Below are 21,125 nucleotides of genomic sequence, written 5' to 3' on the forward strand. Positions count from 1 at the left end.
GGATTTTGAATGTTTTGCTTACTGTCATCAACAGATTTTTCTTCGGTGGACTCTGGCAAATATTTTTCATTTTCAATATTATTATATAATTTGTTTATTTCAACATATATTTCATTTTAGGTTCACAAAACTAAGCATTTAAAGGAAAGGCAATGTGAATTCAATTTGAAGTTACTATATTATTACAGAAAGCGAAACCCAAGCTCTATGATATGACCTGGGAGGGAGGCACCGATACTACACACGAAATATAAGACAACTTTATTTTGAACTGCAAGATAACTCCAGCTTGACAACAACAATCAAGGCAGGCTTCGAGAAAATCAGTAGTTTCCTTTTGTTGTGCACCTTCGATCTTTCCTGACAAACATGAAAAAAGGGCCACAGTTTTCTATGCACTAAATAATCATTTTCATTGGAAAAAGTAGAACGAAGCGTTTTTCAATGCTTTATGTTCAATCATATTAAATGGTGCTCACGTAAAATTACTTGAATTGATTTTCATTCGATTTTTATCACTTTTGAAGAAATTCGAAAACGTGTTTAAATCAGTTACGCGCTTTTTTCATGTAAGTCCAATGTTTGAGATCTGGGCTCACAGTGACAGCTCGTGATAGCGGAATCTTGGCTCACTATGACGTACAGAAATTTTGTATTGGTTTCTCCCTCCCAGGTTTTGACCCAGTTTGTGTTCTCCGAACCATTGTGCACAACCCAAACATGAGAAGAAGAAATCAAAGAAGCCAAGAAAACAAGCCAGTTGTCAGTGAGCTGTCTCCTCTCTCTCAGGGCCAGGGATGAGAAAAGTACTGGAGCAAACATTTACCGCCTCTACATTTACATCTTTCTACACGACCATCAAAATCCAAAGCAAACCATGACGGTTCAAAACAAAAAAATGTCACGGCTCTTCAAAAATGTAATCTTCTTCTTCCTAACGTTTTTCAACCACGAATGCGAAATGACTCGAGCACAGTGGTGACACGATTTTTGCGGTTTTCGGGGTTTTGCATTTTTGCTCGATAAAGGCAGTATGAAATTGAATTGTTTATATGTATCGTAACGGAATGATTGTGGTCTTTCTGTTAGAGCTAATAGATTTCAATTAGTTGAAAACACAAGCAAAATATTTGCGATTGAATGATTTAACACTTTTTTCAATCATTCAGCTTGGAATGGCTGCCCGAAAATGGTCATAGTGGAGAGACAAAAACAGTCAAGCAGTGTGTGAACCGTTGGCAGCGCAACGCCTGATGGTATTGATGCTGCTGCTCCTTTGTGTTTTGGTGGAATGGCAGAATCGATGAACTGTGGTGAATTGTGGTCACAGTTCCCAAGACTGCTCAGGGCACAACTAGCTAAGCAACTGATAGGCAATATACTTTTTGTTTATGAACTTATCCACGGTCTTCTTTTATTCTCGACTTTCTTAATCTTTTCTGTTCTAAATGCGGGCAATGTTTACATTGAATGACATCCGGACAACGAATGTTCACCGGATAAACATTGAGTGGATGAATGCGAGGCGAAAACGTTCATTTTTTGTAAACACGGCCCGCAGTAAAGGTTTTCTTCCCGCTGGAAGTTGCAGAGTGACGTCATCGTAGATTAGTTCATAAGTTTTCTCCCACGTTTCCAATTGTCAAAGGGCCGTGCGTGCCTACCCTACGGTAGCTGGTTCGGGCGATCTTTTTTTTTCTCTGGTACTTGTTTCTCGGGATAGTTCTGGAAGCGCGCCCGGCTGTGGTCGATGATCCTTACAATGTTTCTCCCAGCCATGTGGCTTGGTGTCATATTTTGGGATTTTTAAATTTGTTTTCGGTCGATTCTTCTACAGGTCAACGTACCGGATCACTCCGAACGGGAAAAATCAGCTGTGATTCAGCTGGCAAATATTGCGTTCGTAACAATAGTTAATGTTTGTAATATTTCCTATCATGTATTTATTTTCCGAAACTATTCAAGTGGGCATCAAACATCAAAATGATGCCTCAGGGAGCTTATTCGGAATCATTAGATGCACTGACCTTCCTGTACTAGGTTACATGTGCCCCTCTGAAAGTGGTCAATTGGGAACATGCCTAGAACTATATCAATATGGATATCAAACTTCAAGATTTTCAAATGTGATGCTTCCACCAGAAGCATTGCCAGAATCATCGGCTGCCATGACCTCTATATAGTTGGTTTCAGGTGCCTTGGGGGATGTGGCCAGTTAGGAACATGTCCGGAACCATATCAATATCCTTCAAAATTTCAGTAGGTGATGCTACGGAAACATCTCCTGAACCAACAGCAAAGCATCGTGCACCCATCACTGGAGATACATCATTTTATCCTAAGATAAGATCGGATACCTGGCTTCTTTAAGTTGTTCTTCTTTTCATCCATGAGCCCAGTTGTGAATTTTCCTCCCTTGCGTGTTACGTTAAACAGTGTTGCCGTTTGTAAGGAAGACGGTACACTCTGGGAGGGAGAAACCAATACAAAATTTCTGTACGTCATAGTGAGCCGAGATTCCGCTGTCACGAACTGTCACTGTGAGCCCAGATCTCAAACATTGGACTAACATGAAAAAAGCGCGTATCTGATTAGAACACATTTTCGTATTTCTTCAAAAGTTATAAAAATCGAATGAAAATCAATTCATGCACATTACGCAAGTAATGTCACGTGAGCACCATTTAATCTGATTAAACATAAAGCATTGAAAAACGCATCGTTCTATTTTTTCCAATGAAAATGAATATTTAGTGCATAGAAAACTGTGGCCCTTTTTTCATGTTTGTCAGGAAAGATCGAAGGTGCACAACAAAAGGAAACTACCGATTTTCTCGAAGCCTGCCTTGATTGTTGTTGGCAAGCTGGAGTTATCTTGCAGTTCAAAATAACGTTGTCTTATATTTCGTGTGTAGTATCGGTGCCTCCCTCCCAGGGTACACTATTTCACAAAAAATATTTCCTAATTATTATTTATTTTTTAATGATGGTGATTATGTGAATTATAGTGTATCCACAGACAAACAGACGTAACACTGACGAACTTACCATCGACCACTCATTTAATGATCATTTCAAATTCGCTATATTACAAATCTCACAACCAGAGGCGCGCGCATCGTTCTTCTTCGCGTTTGACGTTTCACGCTACCGCCATCTGCTGATCTTGTTGCACGAAATACCTATTCGTGCAACATGCTCACCAGATGATGATGGTTTAAACCAGCCTACTGACACCGCCCATACAACCCCATTGAAAAATAACGAGCAAACATCTCTGGTTCCTAATGGGAAATGGTTCCCACTGACAGCTCAATGTTTGTAAACAAATAACCGTTTGAGGAATAATAAACGATGATGGCGAAATCTTTTTCTTCGAAAAATTTCTTTTCCCGAATAACAACAGTTATTCGAACAAACAAACGGTTGCAAACTATTGGATTGCAGTACAGCAAGTCAATTTGGGTTGAAGTGATTAACTAGAAACACATTTTCGTATTGGAGGAAAAAATCCCTAATATGATTAGGCCATTGTACGTTGTTGCTCTTGAGTTTGATGGTGACCACGAAAACATGGCTGCCTAGCACCGGGTTGGTTTAAACTGGGCGATGGATTTTAAAGAAATTTGTTCTAAGTGTTACGTCTGTTTGTCTGTGGTGTATCTCTTCTTCTTGGTATTACGTCCTCACTGCTTCTCAGCTTAGTGTTCAATGAGCACTTCCACAGTTATTAACTGAGAGCTTTTATTGCCAAAGTGGCCATTTTCGGATTTGGATTAAGATTCACTTTAAGTCCTTTAAAAAACACTCAAGGCAAGTACAAAACGAACTAATTTAAGCCCAATACGACCAATCTAACACTGCACAATCTGCATCCGGCTGTCAGCTTAAAAAACGGTATGTCCTCATTTTTCACGCAAATCTTAATCCACTCGTTACGCACTTTCGGGTCCTTCGGGAACCGATAAAAATGGTGATCCGGATGAGATTTCCTCCTCCGTATACAGTTAAAGGCTTTGCACTTAATTTCGATCTGATTTCGTTTCACTTTTTTGTTAGGTTTACATCGGCCGTCTACGAACTTTTATGCACAACCGCAAAAAAAATTACGACCCAACATAGTAATCCAGCAACACGGGCAAAACCAAAACAAACGCATCCGACGGTAACTTTTCACACGCAACCACACACTCGCAGACATCAAATTCAACCAATCAGCGACTGGATCACAAACTGGATTCAGTTTTATTCCCAGTTGTCCTATCTTTATCTTAGATTTTATCTATCTTTTGGAAATGCGAAAAGGTTGTTTTCGTTCCGTTCATGAAATAGAAATATAAGTAGTAGAACGCTAGTGGCGCTGTTAAGCCAAAAAAGAATTATTTTATTATTACTTACTGTTGAGGTTTTTGTCTGCTTGTTTAGTGCCAAGTTGTAGAGAATTTTTTATTTTGGTCGAAAAAGTTGATTTGACGCTTATAGACCAGACATCATGTATACGCGCTTCATATCAAGAGCTTGTGATCAGCTTGCCATGAGCGCACATAAATAATCGCGCGCTTGAGCACGTGCTATGGTGAGACACATTTTTTTAGATCTCATGTAGCAATGTACTAGCTCAAACGATCACATCTGCTCTGGCTCATGCGCCGTCTCATGAGAAAATCTCAATGTGACAGTACATTCGCAGACAGACGTTCAAGTTAGACTCAGCCACTTGTGTAAAAACATGGCCGCCACAAATCGCCAAGTGGCAATCAGCTAACAGATGGCGTTAGTGGCGTATGCGTCCCGCCACCACCCCGGTCACATTTCGTTGACAGCACGACACACAACCGCTCCCACAGCCGGCGTGCTCAACGCTAAAAACTATGTACCTTTGTTTTGGGCTGGGTGGGTGATGTTCCCTTTTGGATCCAATTTCTCATGTAAAAATCAATAAAATCCATTGTAATTTTTACCACAAGTTGGCATTCAATTTACTCACAGATTCATGCTAGTATAACACCCTTGAATGATCGTTACTCATGTAAAATAAATTGGCGTGAAAGTATCACAATTGTGTGAATCATTTTTGAAGTGATTGTTTTGATAGTTTTGTTCAGTGGGTGGTGGACTGGGTGGTAAGCGAGAAGATAAAGCCACGTGCTTTTACAAACTGTCACTGTACTGCAGCAATTTGCTCCCTAGGTGACACCACGGTAGAATTTACACAGGAATTTTGAATAAATTTGTTCCTACTTAAACGTCTGTCTGCGGTACATTTGAGCCTCGCAGGCGAAGGTTTCAGAAGCAAGGAAAAGGGATTAAACTAGGGATCAAACTGCCCGTAGGCAGTTTCAAAGGACTGATGTGGTTCAACGCGGTTGAGATTCTAGAATTTGAATCGAAAAACTTGGGCTGGCCAACGAAGAAGCATAGGTATAGACCGAAGTCGTATGCTTCCGTGGAGTTATTGTACTAGGCAAACATAACTGCATAAAAGTACTCCTAAATAGTAAGCGCATGTGACGAGCCAATAGAAATATTAGTAGTAGAACGCTAATGGCGCTGTTCTCACAAAACTGAATTAGTTTATTATCACCTTTAACGGTATCTTTTCATTGTTTGTTCGATGCCATGTTGTAGTGGATGATTTCAAAATTTATTTGACACTTTGAGGACCGGTACTCAAGCTGTCAGCGCGAGGCAAACTAGATGTTGGTAACACGAACTGTAGCGACATTAGCATTCTTAGGTTAATGCTTCTACTGACCTAAGACAAGACGTGACAGGTCACAGTACAAAAATGAAACCAATTGCCTGTCAAAAAAGACCACTTCTCATTGGTCGTTTTGGCAAAGGCCTACTTTCACATCGTTGAGTTGGATTTCAACAGGGCACTTTGTTGCTAGCCCGGCCGTGTTGCTAGATCGTAAATTAAAGTTTCATAAAAAGTTTGAAAATTTTTCATGAAGTCTTTTTGTTTCAAAACCATTTATATTCCATGTTAACTTTTCCGCATGTGCTCCTACAATACTAAAATCAATTAAATATACTTAATTGAGAGCAATATAATGGAAATTGTGTCAATTTTCTCTACAAGTATTGCCAGTTTCTAATATAAACCTGAATTTTTAAAAATAAAGCATCCTCTATTGCACTATATGAATGAAGCGTGCAAGAAACAACCAAATCTCGAAAACTTATTCATATAGACTCAAGTCAAAATAGTATACAAACTTACTTTATCGATCCTACGTGTTTCGCAGACGAAATTCTACACGTTTTGCTCTGAACCAACTCGATTTTTCACTTTTAGAACGTTTAATCTTCGGATTTACAAAACGACGAAAGTAAGATTTTCAACTTTCGCAACCTAACCAATACTTTCGCCGCCCCGCTGTATGGAGAGACAAAGTGACTTAACCACGAATCAAAACAAAACACTACTTGAGCCGATTTTACACTGGTAGAAAAACGTCGCAAGTAACTGAATGAAACGGCTTATCATTTTGTCATAAAATTTTTGTGTGAAATAATAGGAACCCCATAGTTTTTGAACGCGAGCTCATTGTATGCAAAATTTAAGCAATGTACACGTTGAAAAAATGTTAAAAAGGTGATTCATTTTAAAACAGTTTTAGAAGACAGGTTGTGAATCTTCTGAATTAATTTTCTCAAAACCGTATGGAAGTTACTTACGTCGATTTGAAAAAGTAATCGAGAAATTATGGGCATTGATATTTGAATTTGTTTACAAGATTTGCTTAAAATGAATACTGGTAGCACTGGCTTTTGTATCGTCAAGGATATCGGCCGAAAAACAACTGGGCAGTCTTAGTTGAGCTGTCACGTCCTGTCCAAGCTACTGACGAGCCTCACGAGATGTCTCATGAGACTCGCTCACTAAGATATATTTTGTACGTATCCGCATCTCGTGTCTCACATAATCTGTGAGCTGCGATATGAAATATCGCATGGCACACTAGCTCATTTAGGTATACATGAGAAACATGACAGTCTGTTATAGACCCGGTACTCAAGCTGTCAGAGCGTGGCAAACTAGATGTTGGTCACACGAACAGTCGCGACATTGGCCTTCTACGGCTAATGCTTCTACTGTTCATGATCATGCTCATGCAAAAAGATTGATTTAGTATAAAGGGGAAACGTATTTCCGGCACAGTCCTCATTCCACGCGTAAGTAGTGGGAGATTGAGCAAACTGAAAATGAGAAGATCATTGCTCTCTCTCACGTATGCCGCGCGCTTATACGCAAAAGATGCTCTCTCTCTCTCTGGACGACCTCTGCCGCCGTGTGGATGGCATTACATTAAAATTTTCGTCTAAGCGCTGCTGTGTCGCACTTCCCACGAGTCACCCTCACGTTTTGTGGGTAGGGAAGGGTGTTTAGGAAGAGGTAACCACGTCTATCGTCCCGTCGAGTAGCGTCTGTACAGGTGTATTCCTGCCATTCGCTTCATTCGATTTACGGTGCTGACTTGAAGCAGAAGGCCTCGCTGGAATTGTGACCATAAGAAAACCTTTAAGTTTGACGAATCCCTTGCTCCGACCGGATATCAACACAGGAATTAGAAGGAAAGGTAAATTATAAAGCTTTTGATGATTCTATGTGGCAATTATTACGAATGTAGAGCGCAAATGTGTTCCCACGACGAAGTGTGATCATGCAAATGCAAATGACGTGTTTCGTGAATGTGTTTCGCAATTTCAGTGAATGTTTCTTGCCTAATCGTCCACACACCGAAGGATGAACAAAAATGGATCTGTCACAACTCCAGCTACGCCTGTCAGCAAAAGCACCAGCATCAATGGCAACGGGGTCGCTTCAGCAAATATCAACCTGTTTCAGGAGATCGTGATACGCCTGATGCTCTTCGGCTTATACTTGTAAGTAGCACCATATCATCGAAAATTCGTCTTCGCACAAACAGGTCTCACGGCAGGCTATTTTTTGTGGCGAAATGTTTTGACTTTGAGATCGAACTTGGCATCTGTTGGCGTCTTCATAAAAGAGCTAAATCACCATCAGCTATTGCAAAACCCGCGCGCGAATAAGGGGTGAGACCGACCGGTGTGTTTACCGCACAAAATGCTAATATTTGATTTGTCATGGCACGAGCAAAAGCGGTGGAGTCGGGTTCGAGTACGTTAAACTATATCGTAATGCGCAAGATAAGGATGCACTTGTTTTCGTTTTAGTTGTTGAATACAATTACAAATTTCTTAGCTGGATGGATTCATGGAATTCAATAGTCGAGAAAGCGCAGAATCTAAGAATCAGGAAGATCGGAGAGATGACGAGTCGAAGAATCAACGAATCAGATAATAGGAAATGAATGAATGAAGGAATCAAATAATCAATGAATCTAAGTGTCAAAAAATCTCAGAATTAAAGATTTGAATAATTAAATAATCAAAGAATTAAAGAATCCAAGAATTAAAGAAGCCAATAACCAAAAAATCGAAGAATCGAGGAATCGGAGAATCGAAGAATTGAAGATTCGAAGAATCGAAGAATTCAAGAATCGAAGAATTCAAGAATCGATTAATCGAAGAATCGAAGAATCGAAAACTCGAAGAATCGAAAACTCGAAGAATCGGAGAATCGAAAACTCGAAGAATCAAAGAATTGATGAATCGAAGAATTAATGACTCGAAGAATTGAAGAATCGAAGAATTGAGCAATCGAAGAATCGGATAATCGAAGAATTGAAGAATCGAAGAATTGATGAATCGAAGATTTGAAGAATCGAAGAATTGATGAATGGAAGAATCGAAGAATCGATAGATCTAAAAATCGAAGAATTGAAGAATCGGAGAATCGATTAACTGAAGAATCGATGAGTCGATGAATCGAAGAATTGAAGAATTGGAGAATCAAAGAATTGAAGAATCGAAGAATCAGGGAATCGAGAATCAAAGAACCATCGAATCCAAGAACCAAAGAATCAAAGAATTGAAGAATCGAAGAATTGAAGAATTGAAGAATTGAATAATTGAAGAATCGAAGAATTGAAGAATCGAAAAATTGAAGAATTGAAAAATTGAAGAATCGAAGAATCTAAGAAGCGAAGAATCGTAGAATTGAAGAATTGGAGAATCGAAAAATCGAAGAATTGAAGAATCAAAGAATCGAAGAACCAAAGAATCGAAGAATTGAAGATTTGGAGAATTGAAGAAATGAAGAATCGAAAAATCGAATAATTGAATAATCGGAGAATCGAAAAATTAAAGATTCAAATTATCAAAGAATCCAAGAATCAAAAAATCGAAGTATTTTTGAAATTTTCCACACCGCATTTCTTGTACCCCCTCGGCAGCTACTTCGAGTTGAAGGAAGCCTTCGTTCGAGTGATCCATCCGGAGGAAATGTGGCTCTACAAGAACCCCATCAGCCCCAGCTACGTCCCCCTGGCACTGCTGTACCCGGCCGTCTTCGGTCTGGTGGGGCTGGTCATCATTGGATACTTCATCCGCAGCCGGGACTTTCAGGACTTCAAGTGCGCTTGGCTGGGCTTCTCGCTGGCCTGCACCCTGAACGGAGCCATCACCGACGTGATCAAGGTCAGCGTCGGACGACCGCGGCCGGACTTCTTCTATCGCTGCTTTCCGGATGGGCAGATGAATGAAGACATGGCGTGCACCGGGGACGCCTGGACGGTTAAGGACGGACGTAAGAGCTTCCCCAGCGGGCATTCTTCGTGTGAGTATTGATCAACTGTTGCGTGAATAGTACAGAAGATTCTTACAAAAGTTCCTTTATTCTAGTTGCTTTTGCGGCCCTGGGCTACCTGGCGTGGTACCTATTCGCCAAGCTACATGTCTTTACCGAGCGAGGTAGAGGGCAGACGTGGCGTTTGCTAGCTTCCGGTGGACCGTTGTTTGCAGCATTGATGGTCGCCATAAGTCGGACCTGTGACTACCACCATCACTGGCAGGACGTGACGGTGGGATCGCTGATTGGATTAACCGTGGGTTACCTAAGTTATCGACAGTATTATCCGCCGCTCGATTCGCGACATTGTTATCTACCGTACAGTTCGGAAGTGATATCCCCTAACTCGAATAGAAAATCCGTCTCTAAAAGGGACCAAGTGCCAGATGAGTCTGAATCGGACACTAAAATGTTACTGGGAGGTGAAGAAAAGGAGAGCAAGTGGACATAGCTCTAGACTTTTCTCAACATTAGTGGCATTTTAGTAGAATACGGATCACATAGGTACCTTCCTATAGAAACTTCGATTGTGATATAAAGCTTATGTGTTATTTAGAATCTGATCATACAAAACAAACATAACAGTGTAATAGGCTAAATGCATAACAATTCCCAGTGGTCTGACCACGATATCAATTTGTAACAAAGCACATGGCATCCGTCGTAATGTCGGTGAAAATTTACTCATCCTTGACGTTGAACTTCATTTGAACGATATCACCAAGGCCACACTCGAGGACGTCTCCATCCCGAACGGGTCCTGCTCCGGCGGGAGTTCCAGTCAGAATTAGGTCATTCTCCTCCAGGGTCATGTACTTGGACGTGTAGGCGATCAGTTCTGATATCTAGAAAGGGATAAAACGGTTTAGAATCGATCTCTAATCCCATTTCGACTGTAACCCACTGTGAAAATCAGATTGCTCGTCCGGTCGTCCTGTTTGAGCTGGTCGTTCACCTTGCACCACACCCGCACATCGTTCGGATCTCCCAACTCTTCCGCCGGGATCAGTCTGCTCACCGGCGTGGACGTGTCGAATCCTTTTCCCAAGCACCAGGGAAGCCCCTTGGGTCGGGCATCCAGAATGAAGTCCATGCCGGTCATATCCAGGGCTAGGCAGTAGCCGGCCACGTAGTTCATGGCCTGATCCGGGCTGACATTGTTGCACTTCTTTCCGATGACCACACCGAGCTCGGCCTCGTAGTTGATGGCACCGAAGACCTTGGGAACCTATTGTTTGAGCAGAATGCTACGTTAGAAAGGCACTAGAATAGAACCCGAAGAAGTTTTTTGTGGCAAATTAGCTACATTAGTTCCACATAAGATCTAAAAAGCTGATATTTCTTTAAAGAAACATCAAATTTCACAAAAGTGATTTTACTATTCTGCATTGATCATGTTGCCTGAATGCTATTGTAGTGTTCCCGACAAATCCACTGCAGTGTTCCGATGTGAAACATTTCATGTGATACATTTCAGAGCGTTACTGTCAGACAATTCTTGGATTTTAAACATATGATTTTTCTCTATGGACCGATGCACGAGTTCACAAAATTGACGTTTGAGCAGTGCTGAATTCACTAGTTTCCATGGTCACATAAATAGCACGGCACCGCTTAAACGTCAAATAGTGAACCCGTGCATTGGTCCATTACGACGGTCCCAAACTATATTCGCGTCTACGAAGGTAATTACCACAGTTGACCCTATGCGTGAAGCTCCGATTATTTTACATGGCAAAGCATAGGGAGTCAATTTCCAAATGCTTCTAAAAAATTCAAAACACTTGTTAATTAAATTCTGTCAAGTGTACGGGGTTAGACTATTGATCAACTATAGAATCAGCAGCATATTGAGAAAAAAATATAAAACTCAAAATTATATGCCTATAATGTAGCCCATCAAAAGTATATCAACATATATTGAAAAGATTTTAAATAACTATTGTAGTTAATTTTATATGAGCATTTGAAATTTCGCTTCCTATACCTTGCCGGGTAAAATTTTCGACGCTTCACGCATCGAGCAAACTTTTCCCAGATGGCAGCACCGTACCTTCGTACACTCGAATTGTAGTAACGAGCTTCGACTGTCAACTATCGAAATCACAGAAAACTATAAGAAATTTAGAACTGTCGTTCATTTTAGACTTTAGTCACAGCATGATAAATTTCACGCAATATAACTGAATATTCTCATCTTTGTTTTTTTTTTTGAGTTTTGTTTAAGGTGAAGGAGTCGAAGCCATACCTCAACTTCTCAAGAACACGAATCTAGAGAATCATACACCTATCAAAGCTAAATCTTGATCAAGAGATCAAGAGATCATCGATTCTAACAAAATTTCAACAAAAGTGGCTATCTGGTTTCCCATGTATGCCCTCTTCAAGATTTGAGGTATGGCTTCGCTTCATCTTCACCGTATTAAGCTACATCGTGTATTGAGCAATGAGTGACCTTGATGGTGTCCTCGTCAGTCGATATCAGCGAGGAAATTGGCTTGAAGAAAATCACTGGATTGTCCGGTTTGGCAGCATTCGTCAGCTTTAGGATTTCTCTGCAAGGTCATGACATACAAAAATTAATAATTAAAGCTAATGATAAGACAAAACAACGATAGCAGCATTCGCATCCCCTTCGCTCACTTATAGTTTACGCCAGCGCCAATGATTTTACGCGTAGAGTTGAAAAAGTTTTGCGACATTTTTCCCGTTCCAGTGCCAATTTTAACTCTCACTTTCCACGAACACTCCTGACTTACAACTAACTAGCCTGGTGATAGGCTCGCGATCAACCTCTTCTATGAGATCTTATGAAAGCTGATGTGATTAGGCCTATCAACGAACGGTTCAAGATGCGAAAACACAATCTTCTGTACTCGTTGGCTCAGTTTGAAGAGTGTGTGTAATGGTATTTATTAAAGTGCGGCTATCTGCTCACAACACAAATCGCCATCAGTTGGTATACCAATACACCACCCCACCCTATCACCAATCGTGTGCACAGCGTTCTGTCGGTGCGAAGTAGTGACGTCACTCATTCCATTCACATTTTTATTTTTAATTTTGTTTATCTCTCCAATGAGGAGAGATGAAATAAACTCTCTTCTCTCTCAGTGTTCACACAAGCATGAAGACAGAAACACGCTCATCTCGATTGACACACAACGTTCGCGCTCGTTTGGAGCAAACAATGTTTTGCTATTTTATGGGTCTAAAAATTGTGTAAAATCCATACATGTTTGGGTAATTTAAGAACATTATATAACCTAAAATGTTAGTTGATTCAACATAAATTCAAACATCTAAAAAAATATTTTAGAAATTCAGATTCTTGCAAGAAGTTCGTCTAGCAAATCTTAACACTGGGAATCTCGAAGCTAAATCTAACAGGAAAGCTTAACCACAAAAAAATAGCTATTCCATCCTCTAAAGAGCTACCAACTGGTAGCTCGACCAGTATCTTCTGATCCTATTCTTCAATCCAAGTATCTACAATTCATTTATTATCACTAATCAATAGCATACCTCCAAACGCTTACACCGACAATGCCCATATATTCTACAATCCCAACAGTTTTACGTTTTCAGATTCAATTAGGTTTTATGGAGAAGTCTCCATCTTCTCCGGGACTACGCCGTAAGGTAATGCAATCTTCCCTCAAAAGTTTGCCTAATCCCGAAGGAGGTGGGGCAAATTTGAAAATACCGAAAAACCAGGTCTTTGACGCTACCGTCCCGTGTTGCAGCAAAGGTTTGCCGCCCCTGCCTCCACCGACTAAATACACTTCGAAAAGAAGCTCTAGACAAGATAGCAAGACAAAAGCTACTGAAGTCCCTCGCTCTTCTTCGAAAACTCCCCGGGCTGAGCGAGGACTGATAACTTTTATGGCCCTTGTGGGTCGCATATGTAATGCTCTCGGAGTTTCAGACTCATTCAGGAGCATAGGGGGGCTGGGGGCAAGAAGGACACCTTAAGAATTATAAGTTTAAATCATGTTTGATTAGCACAATTTTTGAAGATTATTCCAGTGTAGGAGCAAGCTCACCTCTTGTTCTAAATGATGTTATCGATAGATTTCAAAAATGTAAGAAACATATGATGATTTGAGATTTTTGAAAATGTCTCTTCTTATGAGGTTTTTAGACGAGGCACGGGGCAAGAGTGCCACTCGTATGGGGCAAGAAGACCACCAGAGAAAAATGCCACAAATTTTGTATATTATTATTTCCCCGCCTAAACGATAAATTCTAGAGTAAGTAAAGATAAAAACTGAGAGATAAAAGTTGAGTTAAAAAGTAATTCTACGAAATTAATGAGGTTCTCATCTTATTTGACTGTAACAATAATCGTATAAATTTTTAGAAACCATTCTGAATGTCCAAAATGGTTTATTTTGATTTTATTTAGTAGAAGACATTGATTTAATACAATATTAAACAAGAAAAATAAAAGTTCAATTGATTTTATATGAGAAAATTGCGGTGTCCCTCTTGCCCCATAAGACATACTGTTTTTATATATGTAAAACTTAATGTCAAAAGAACTTTTTCGAAAAAAAAAAATCCTCACAGCTATTGGGAGTCAAAACTTGTTTTCCAGTCTAACATTCTTATAATATTTCGCATTTTTCGCATTGGTGAGTTAAAATTTTTTTTCTAAGTTTTGTACTAAACATTTTTAACTGTAATAATTACACAACCCTCAATTAGTACTCAATTTATTCTTATCCTGAGTTTAACATCAAAACATTTATTTGAATTACGTGAAATTAGAGGTGGCACTATTGCCCCGGGTGTCGCTCTTGCCCCATGCCCCCCTATATGCTTTATTCGACCTTTTTCTCCCCGCAATAGAAGAATATCTCAGGGAATGGACCAATGCACGAATTCACTACACGCTAAACTTGTCACGCTCAGAAATGAGTGCCGAGTACACAAAATCAGCCTCTCTTCATGCAGTACAGATTCTGTGCAAAGGGGGCTGTACACAGTTTTGAGCAAACGGTGGTAAACAAACCGAATGAGTGAAATGCGCACAGAGGAGGAACGCTTGGAATGCGGAATTCGCTTCCATTTTTGTTTTGCTTCTGAAAACATAAAAAAAACATTCAAATTTTCAAGTTTTCAGAGATTTTTTCATTCGAATAGCCGAAGCGGAAGCAAATGGGGAAAAACTTCCACATTTGCGACCATCTTCCGGCTTTTCGCCTGAAAAAATCACAGAAAACTCCCCATCTTACCAACGGCCAACTGTTTGCTGCCGCGCGGGAGAGATTGACAATTCCATTTCCATCGATCCCCGCACAGCCGAAGGCCAACACATCGGCTACACACAGCATGAGTGCGACTTACACCGAATTTTCACTCAGCCAGAGAGTCCTGCATTGGTTGCCTCATTCTGTGTAGTTTTTACACATGCGCTGCGTTGAGCAGGCTTAGCGTGTAGTTTGACGTTTGAGCGGTGCCATATTCACTCGTTACCATGGCCACATAAATAACACGACATTGCTAAAACGTCAAATAGTGAACTCGTGCATAGGTCCATTGACTATCTCGTGGCCCCTCCTTGCTTCGATCATATCTTTCGATGGCTAATTCATTAAGGGCCGATTTCTTCACCTTAAGCCGTAAACCACGTTTACCCATACGATTAAACCAGGTTTAAGGCCTAAGCGGTGGTGAAGAAACCGCTTATAAGTGAGGTACAAGATATGATCACTGTGCTACAGTGGAACTGTCATAGTCTAAAACCTAAATTAGACACATTTAAGTTTTTGCTTCACAATTCCGATTGTGATACACGCTAAGAAAATAAAATAATAGATATGTTAAATACCATTCTAAAACCATATTCGGTCTATTTACTCATTGTGATGCATTTTAATGTATTAAGCTTAGCTAGTATAAACGTATTTTATATCGCCAAATGATTTTTTAAAAAATATTTATTTAATGCATAAAGTTCTAAAATTCCAGACATTGAATAAAATTAGTCATTTTCATTGGACTTTTGTAAACAAGAGCTAAGAAAAAAGAAAAAAAGTGAACTTTTGCATGTCCTTTATTTATTTTCAGATTAATCATGTTCAGATCTACACGGTAAAAATCGAAAATACTATTTAGAGTGATATTTAATATATTCTCGATATTTTTTATATATATCCGTTGCGATGCTTATCAAATATGAATCGGATTATTTTATTTTATACATTGTAGTGTATATCGGTGATTGATATTTCACTATGCTTATGAGTTGCAGATACCTAATCTTGGGACTTAACAAACAGATTCATTACAGTTTCCAATTCAGATTAAGAAATAAGCAATGGCGTGTTTCCTAAAAGATATATCGCTAAGTTAAGCTAGTTCCGCGTTCCTTTTTTTCTATTAAACTTTCGGAACCGTTTTAGTGTGAAAGATGCCTGTTAGAGAATCCATCATCCTCTATCTGGATTGTATTTCATTGCAAGCTTTGGAATTGCAGGCAAATTGCCATTATACGGGTTTCTAAAAATACGCGAAAGTAATATTTAAACAAAGACAGCATTGAGAACAACAAGGAGGTAATTTCTATATGATCTTAAACTGAATATAATTATCAAAATGTTCAACCTTTTCTCAGCAGATTTTTTGATATGCCAGCAAGAAATATCGGTGACGTCGGAGAAACCGAAACCGGAAAGAATCTCACTCGTAGGACCACCCATTTGAATGATGGACGGCAATGGCAGCCTATTTGGAATTAGATACTAGATCTGAACATGATTAATCTGAAAATAAATAAAGGACATGCAAAAGTTCACTTTCTTTCTTTTTTCTTAGCTCTTGTTTACAAAAGTCCAATGAAAATGACTAATTTTATTCAATGTCTGTGTGGTAATGGATTCATAGCTCTATATAATACCTAAAGTTTCAATATATTGAAGCTATAAGAAATACATTCAAATTTGATCTTAAATAAATGATGTCAATAAGCATCATTTGAAAATAGGACCATTTCAAAAATAACGCTCGATTGAGCATCACGCTGGATGTACCCTCCAGTTATTCGAATCTGTGTAGACTTTGGTTGGAAGAAGCCGTTTCTGTTTCTCTCTCTTTCTTTCAGCAAAGAACAGAACGAGAGAGTGTGTTCGCGAGTGATACGATCACAAACACAGTCATAGGGAGGTCTGCTGACTATGCAATGATCACAGAAGAAAAATTGAGTCAGTTAAGGCCTTTTGGTGCGTCATCACAAAATGGCTTCTTCAAAAATCAATATCATATTGTTATGATAGTATTGGTATTTGCAACATCGATGAAATATAACTGCTTATCACCTGATTTAATGGATAATTTATGCGAAGAAAAATGCTTCAGGTGGTATTTCAATATTTAATGAACACTTTCAGATACAGCATTATGAATTTAGCGACAATATACATAAGATTTATATTCTCAAAAAAAATCTCCGATTTCATGCCACATTTCATTGCCTCACACAACTACACTTGTTAATAGAAGGTGCTTACCTTTTCCATTGTAATTCTGCAGCAAACATTTGTGTTTCGCATTTCATATTGCGTTCACTACACTTCCACTAAACAAATCTTTCATTCACTTTCCTTAAAGGAACACATTTCTAATGGAAATCAAATATTTATAAAGTTTTATCAACCACAACACTCAAAACTATTATGGCGGTGGGTTTCACTTGCTGCGAATCGACACCGCCACCGCACACTGAGACATGCCTGTGTTTATAGTCTAAAATATCCAACTTTTTTTCTGTTGTATTATTTTTCACTGCGGAAAGGTTGGGCAAAACATAAAAACTTGAAAATCATACGTTGTTTGTTTTTCGATTATCTCAAATTACAAAAACCATCTCTACGAAGCATAAAATCATACCAAGAGTTTATCAATTTGGACCACCCAAAATAATTGAAAAGCTCCACAGTGCGATGCGTCGGGATGCGTCGGGACGCGTCTATCGTGTGTGCACAATCATCGCGATCGTTGAGCGCAGTGATGTCGAAGTTGCTATCTGTAAAATCATAGCATTTAATGTGAATTGATCACAAAAATCATTAAAATTTTATTAAATCAGTGATCTTGTGATGGAAAACTATTTGCAAAATGATAAGTTTTTATAATGTGCAGCAAATGTTCCGAAAACAGGCATTTAACAATTGCTAGAAAAATCTGTCACCAATCACCTGGCAACACCGTCATCCCTTGCAAACATAAACCGTACCGATGCATAACAAAAATATGCGAAAAATGCAATTAAAAACAGAGAAATTCCGTTGCCCTTCATTAAATAGTAATGTTTTCTTTTGATATGTACGATTGAAGAGTTGATTTCGATTTCCAATACTCGTCAATCTACTAAATTTCCCATGTGTTTACATAAAAATATGCTTAACACAAATGTTATGTTTTTTGTTTGTTTGTTTTGAAAATATACATGGAAAGGCGACACTACTACTATTACATCAATGATGATTCTAATGATTCTTTGAGTTACACGCCGCTTCACCTTAATCGGTCATAGTTGAAAGCAACGGACGTGTTACGACGGTTTGGCTGAGGATGCTTACCATCCTCAGCAGGTTACGACATGGTGCAGCCGGTAGCTGAACCAGTGTGGATTCTTTTTAGTAGTCGGAATCGGAATTGCAAATTAAATAGAAAAATGAAATGAAGTGCTCGAGGAACAGATGGAGTAAAGGCTAAAAACAAAAAATAAATGTGATTAAAAATGGCAATGGAATGAGAAAACGGAAATGATATGAAGCTAAAAAATAGACGGGGCTTAAAGAAAAAGAAACAGGAAAACGGACAGCCAAAAAAATAGATGTGGCTAGAAAAAAAGTATGATAAAACCGAACATGATATGACGCTAAAAAAAAGATGTGGCTAAAATAAGAGAAAATTTAAAGAGGATAATAAGGACATGATAAAAAAAAGCTAAAAAAATAGATGTGGCTAGAAAAAAAGATGAGAACGGATGATATGAAGCCAAAAAATATATGTGGAAAAAAAATGAAAGAGTGAGCAAAACTGACATGATATGAAGCCAAGAAAAAAAGATATGACTAAAGAAAATAATGGGGAAACCGGACCTATGGTGGGGTCACAAAAAAAAAAAATATCCGATTGAAACAAATTGCAATGAAAAAATATTTGAATGAGTAAGATTATAAAACCAAAATTTCCAGTGAAAATACAATGCTTCAAAAAATTTATTGAACAGAAAAAAAACCTAAAACGAGAATCGGTCAAGTAAAACAAGTCGTACAGAAATTCAACCACAAAGATTTAATGATAAATAATAAAAATATCAATTTCTTAGAAGTTGTCTCAAAATTTTAATAAACTAAGCTATTTTAACATTCAACAGATAATCTTGTGCGTAGTATATCAATATTTCGTGAATACTGGAGTTTAAGGGTGCTATAATTAGTTTGACAAAATCGGACGTGTTTCACCAGTCGAACCAACACCTGATTCCGTTACAGATTGAAATGAATTTGTATGGGATTTTTATTGGATTTGAATACGATATTAATTGATGAGATTTGGAATGGATAAGAATTAAATTTGGATTGGACTAGATTTGGATCGGATTTGTATTGGATTTGGATTGGATTTAGACTGGACTTGGATTGAAGTTCTATTCGATTTGGATTGGATTTTAATTTATATCTGATTTGGATTGGATTGGATTCGGATTGAATTTGGCTTGAATTTGGATCGGATTAAGGATTTGAATTCGATTCGGATTGTATTTGGATTGTATTTAGATTAGATTTAGAGTGTTTGTATCTGGATTTAAATTTGTTTCTGATAAGGAATAGATTTGGATTAGTTATGGATCGAATAGGATTTGGATTGAATTTGATTTGGATTGGATTTGGATTGGAATTGGCATGAATTACGATCGGATTTGGATTTGATTAAGATTGAAATTTAATCGGATTTGGATTGGATTGGATTTGGATTAGATTTGGATTGAGTTTGGATTGGATTTGAATTGGATTTTGATTGGATTTAGATTGAATTTCGATCAAATTTGTATTGGCTTTGGATTTAATTTCATTTGGACTGGACTTGGATTGAAATTCTATTGGATTTGGATTGGATTAGATTTGGACTGAACGTAGATTGAAGTTCTATTGGATTCAAATTTGTATCTGATTTGGATTGCATTTGATTGACATTGAATTAGATTGGATTTGAATTGGATTGGATTTGAATTAGATTTGGATTGCTCTTTGATTGGATTTGGATTGGACTTGGATCGCATTTAGATTGGATTTAAATGTGTTTTTGATTTGGATTAGATTAGGAATTACTTGTATTTGATTTGGATTGAAATCAAATTGAATTTAGATTAAATTTGGATTGAATTTGGACTGTATTTGGATTGGTTTTAGGTTTGGGCTGTATTTGGATTTGTTTTGGATTTAGACCGGACTTGGATTGAAGTTCTATTGGAATTGGAATGGATTGAATTTTAATTTGTATCTGATTTGGATCGGATTTGTGCTGGATTTGGATTGGATTTAGAATGAACTTGGATTGAAGTTCTATTGGATTTGAATTTGTATCTGATTTGTGAATAAGATTTGGTTTGGATTGGATTTGGATCGCTTTTAGATTGGATTTACATTTGTTTCTGATTTAGATTGGATTTGGAATTAATTTGGATTGGAATTAAATTGGATTTAGATTGGATTTGGGTTGACATTGGCTTGAATGTGGATCGGATTTGGATTTGATTAAGATCGAAATTTAATCGGATTTGGTTTGGATTGGATTTGGATTAGATTTGGATTGAATTTGGATTGGATTTGGATTGGATTTTTAATGGATTTAGATTGAATTTGGATCAAATTTGTATTGGCCTTGGATTTATTTGCTTTTAGACTGGACTTGGATTAAAATTCTATTGGATTTGGATTGGGTTGAAGTGGGTTCAAATTTTGTTTGGATTTGGATTGGATTTGGACTGTATTTGGATTGGTTTTAAATTTGGATTGGATTGGGATTGGATTTGGATTGAATTTGGATTGGCTTTGGATTGGCTTTGGATTGGATTTAGATTGGCTTTGAATTTGAATTGGATTTGAAATGGATTTGGATTGAATTTAGATTGAATTTGGATTGAAATTGAATTGGATTTGGATTGAATTTGGATCAGCACTCATCGCATGAAAACAAGGGCATCACTGTATATGGGATTTGGCATTGTGACAGTATTTCTGTCTGTTCTACGGTGGAGCTTTCTATGCATTTCAAAGCGGTTGTCTTGATGATTTATGGTCCATTATAAACAAATATTTCGGAATGATAAAAATTAAAAAAAAGTGTAGAACTAAAACAAAATAATTAAATTGTTCATTTGAATACCGTT

The 21,125-nt window shown here is 38.2% G+C and overlaps 2 protein-coding genes and 1 long non-coding RNA gene across 3 annotated transcripts; 2 read left to right on the forward strand and 1 right to left on the reverse strand.

The window, feature by feature from the left end:
• Window positions 1-7,327: 7,327 nt before the first annotated feature.
• Window positions 7,328-10,306, forward strand: LOC5578011 (phospholipid phosphatase 5). The gene is made up of 4 exons (XM_001656700.2): window positions 7,328-7,586; window positions 7,718-7,893; window positions 9,327-9,709; window positions 9,775-10,306. The coding sequence occupies exons 2-4, from the start codon at window positions 7,754-7,756 to the stop codon at window positions 10,170-10,172; spliced, it is 921 nt and encodes a 306-aa protein (XP_001656750.1). The 5' UTR covers window positions 7,328-7,586; window positions 7,718-7,753; the 3' UTR covers window positions 10,173-10,306.
• LOC110677876 lies at window positions 7,900-8,531 on the forward strand. Its single transcript, XR_002501250.1, has 2 exons — window positions 7,900-8,149; window positions 8,206-8,531. It is a non-coding gene; the product is annotated as an uncharacterized LOC110677876 (long non-coding RNA).
• On the reverse strand, window positions 10,249-12,683 carry LOC5578010 (acylpyruvase FAHD1, mitochondrial). Its single transcript, XM_001656698.2, has 4 exons — window positions 12,365-12,683; window positions 12,177-12,276; window positions 10,626-10,949; window positions 10,249-10,566 (listed from the first exon to the last, which is right to left on the reverse strand). The coding sequence occupies exons 1-4, from the start codon at window positions 12,421-12,423 to the stop codon at window positions 10,402-10,404; spliced, it is 648 nt and encodes a 215-aa protein (XP_001656748.2). The 5' UTR covers window positions 12,424-12,683; the 3' UTR covers window positions 10,249-10,401.
• Window positions 12,684-21,125: the final 8,442 nt, after the last annotated feature.

Source organism: Aedes aegypti, chromosome 3 (genome assembly GCF_002204515.2).
Source record: "Aedes aegypti strain LVP_AGWG chromosome 3, AaegL5.0 Primary Assembly, whole genome shotgun sequence".
In the NCBI taxonomy this organism is placed as follows: domain Eukaryota; kingdom Metazoa; phylum Arthropoda; class Insecta; order Diptera; family Culicidae; genus Aedes; species Aedes aegypti.

Bases quoted from the DNA above. Each gene is read 5' to 3' on its own strand.
- LOC5578010 (XM_001656698.2), bottom strand. From the start codon at position 12,423: ATGTCGCAAAACTTTTTCAACTCTACGCGTAAAATCATTGGCGCTGGC. The intron at 12,277-12,364 runs GTGAGCGAAGGG...ATGACCTTGCAG, and splicing joins GGCGCTGGCGTAAACTATAA to AGAAATCCTAAAGCTGACGA. The intron at 10,567-10,625 runs GTGGGTTACAGT...ATCCCTTTCTAG, and splicing joins CGAGCAATCTGATTTTCACA to ATATCAGAACTGATCGCCTA.
- LOC5578011 (XM_001656700.2), top strand. From the start codon at position 7,754: ATGAACAAAAATGGATCTGTCACAACTCCAGCTACGCCTGTCAGCAAA. The intron at 7,894-9,326 runs GTAAGTAGCACC...CCCCCTCGGCAG, and splicing joins ATGCTCTTCGGCTTATACTT to CTACTTCGAGTTGAAGGAAG. The intron at 9,710-9,774 runs GTGAGTATTGAT...CCTTTATTCTAG, and splicing joins CCCCAGCGGGCATTCTTCGT to TTGCTTTTGCGGCCCTGGGC.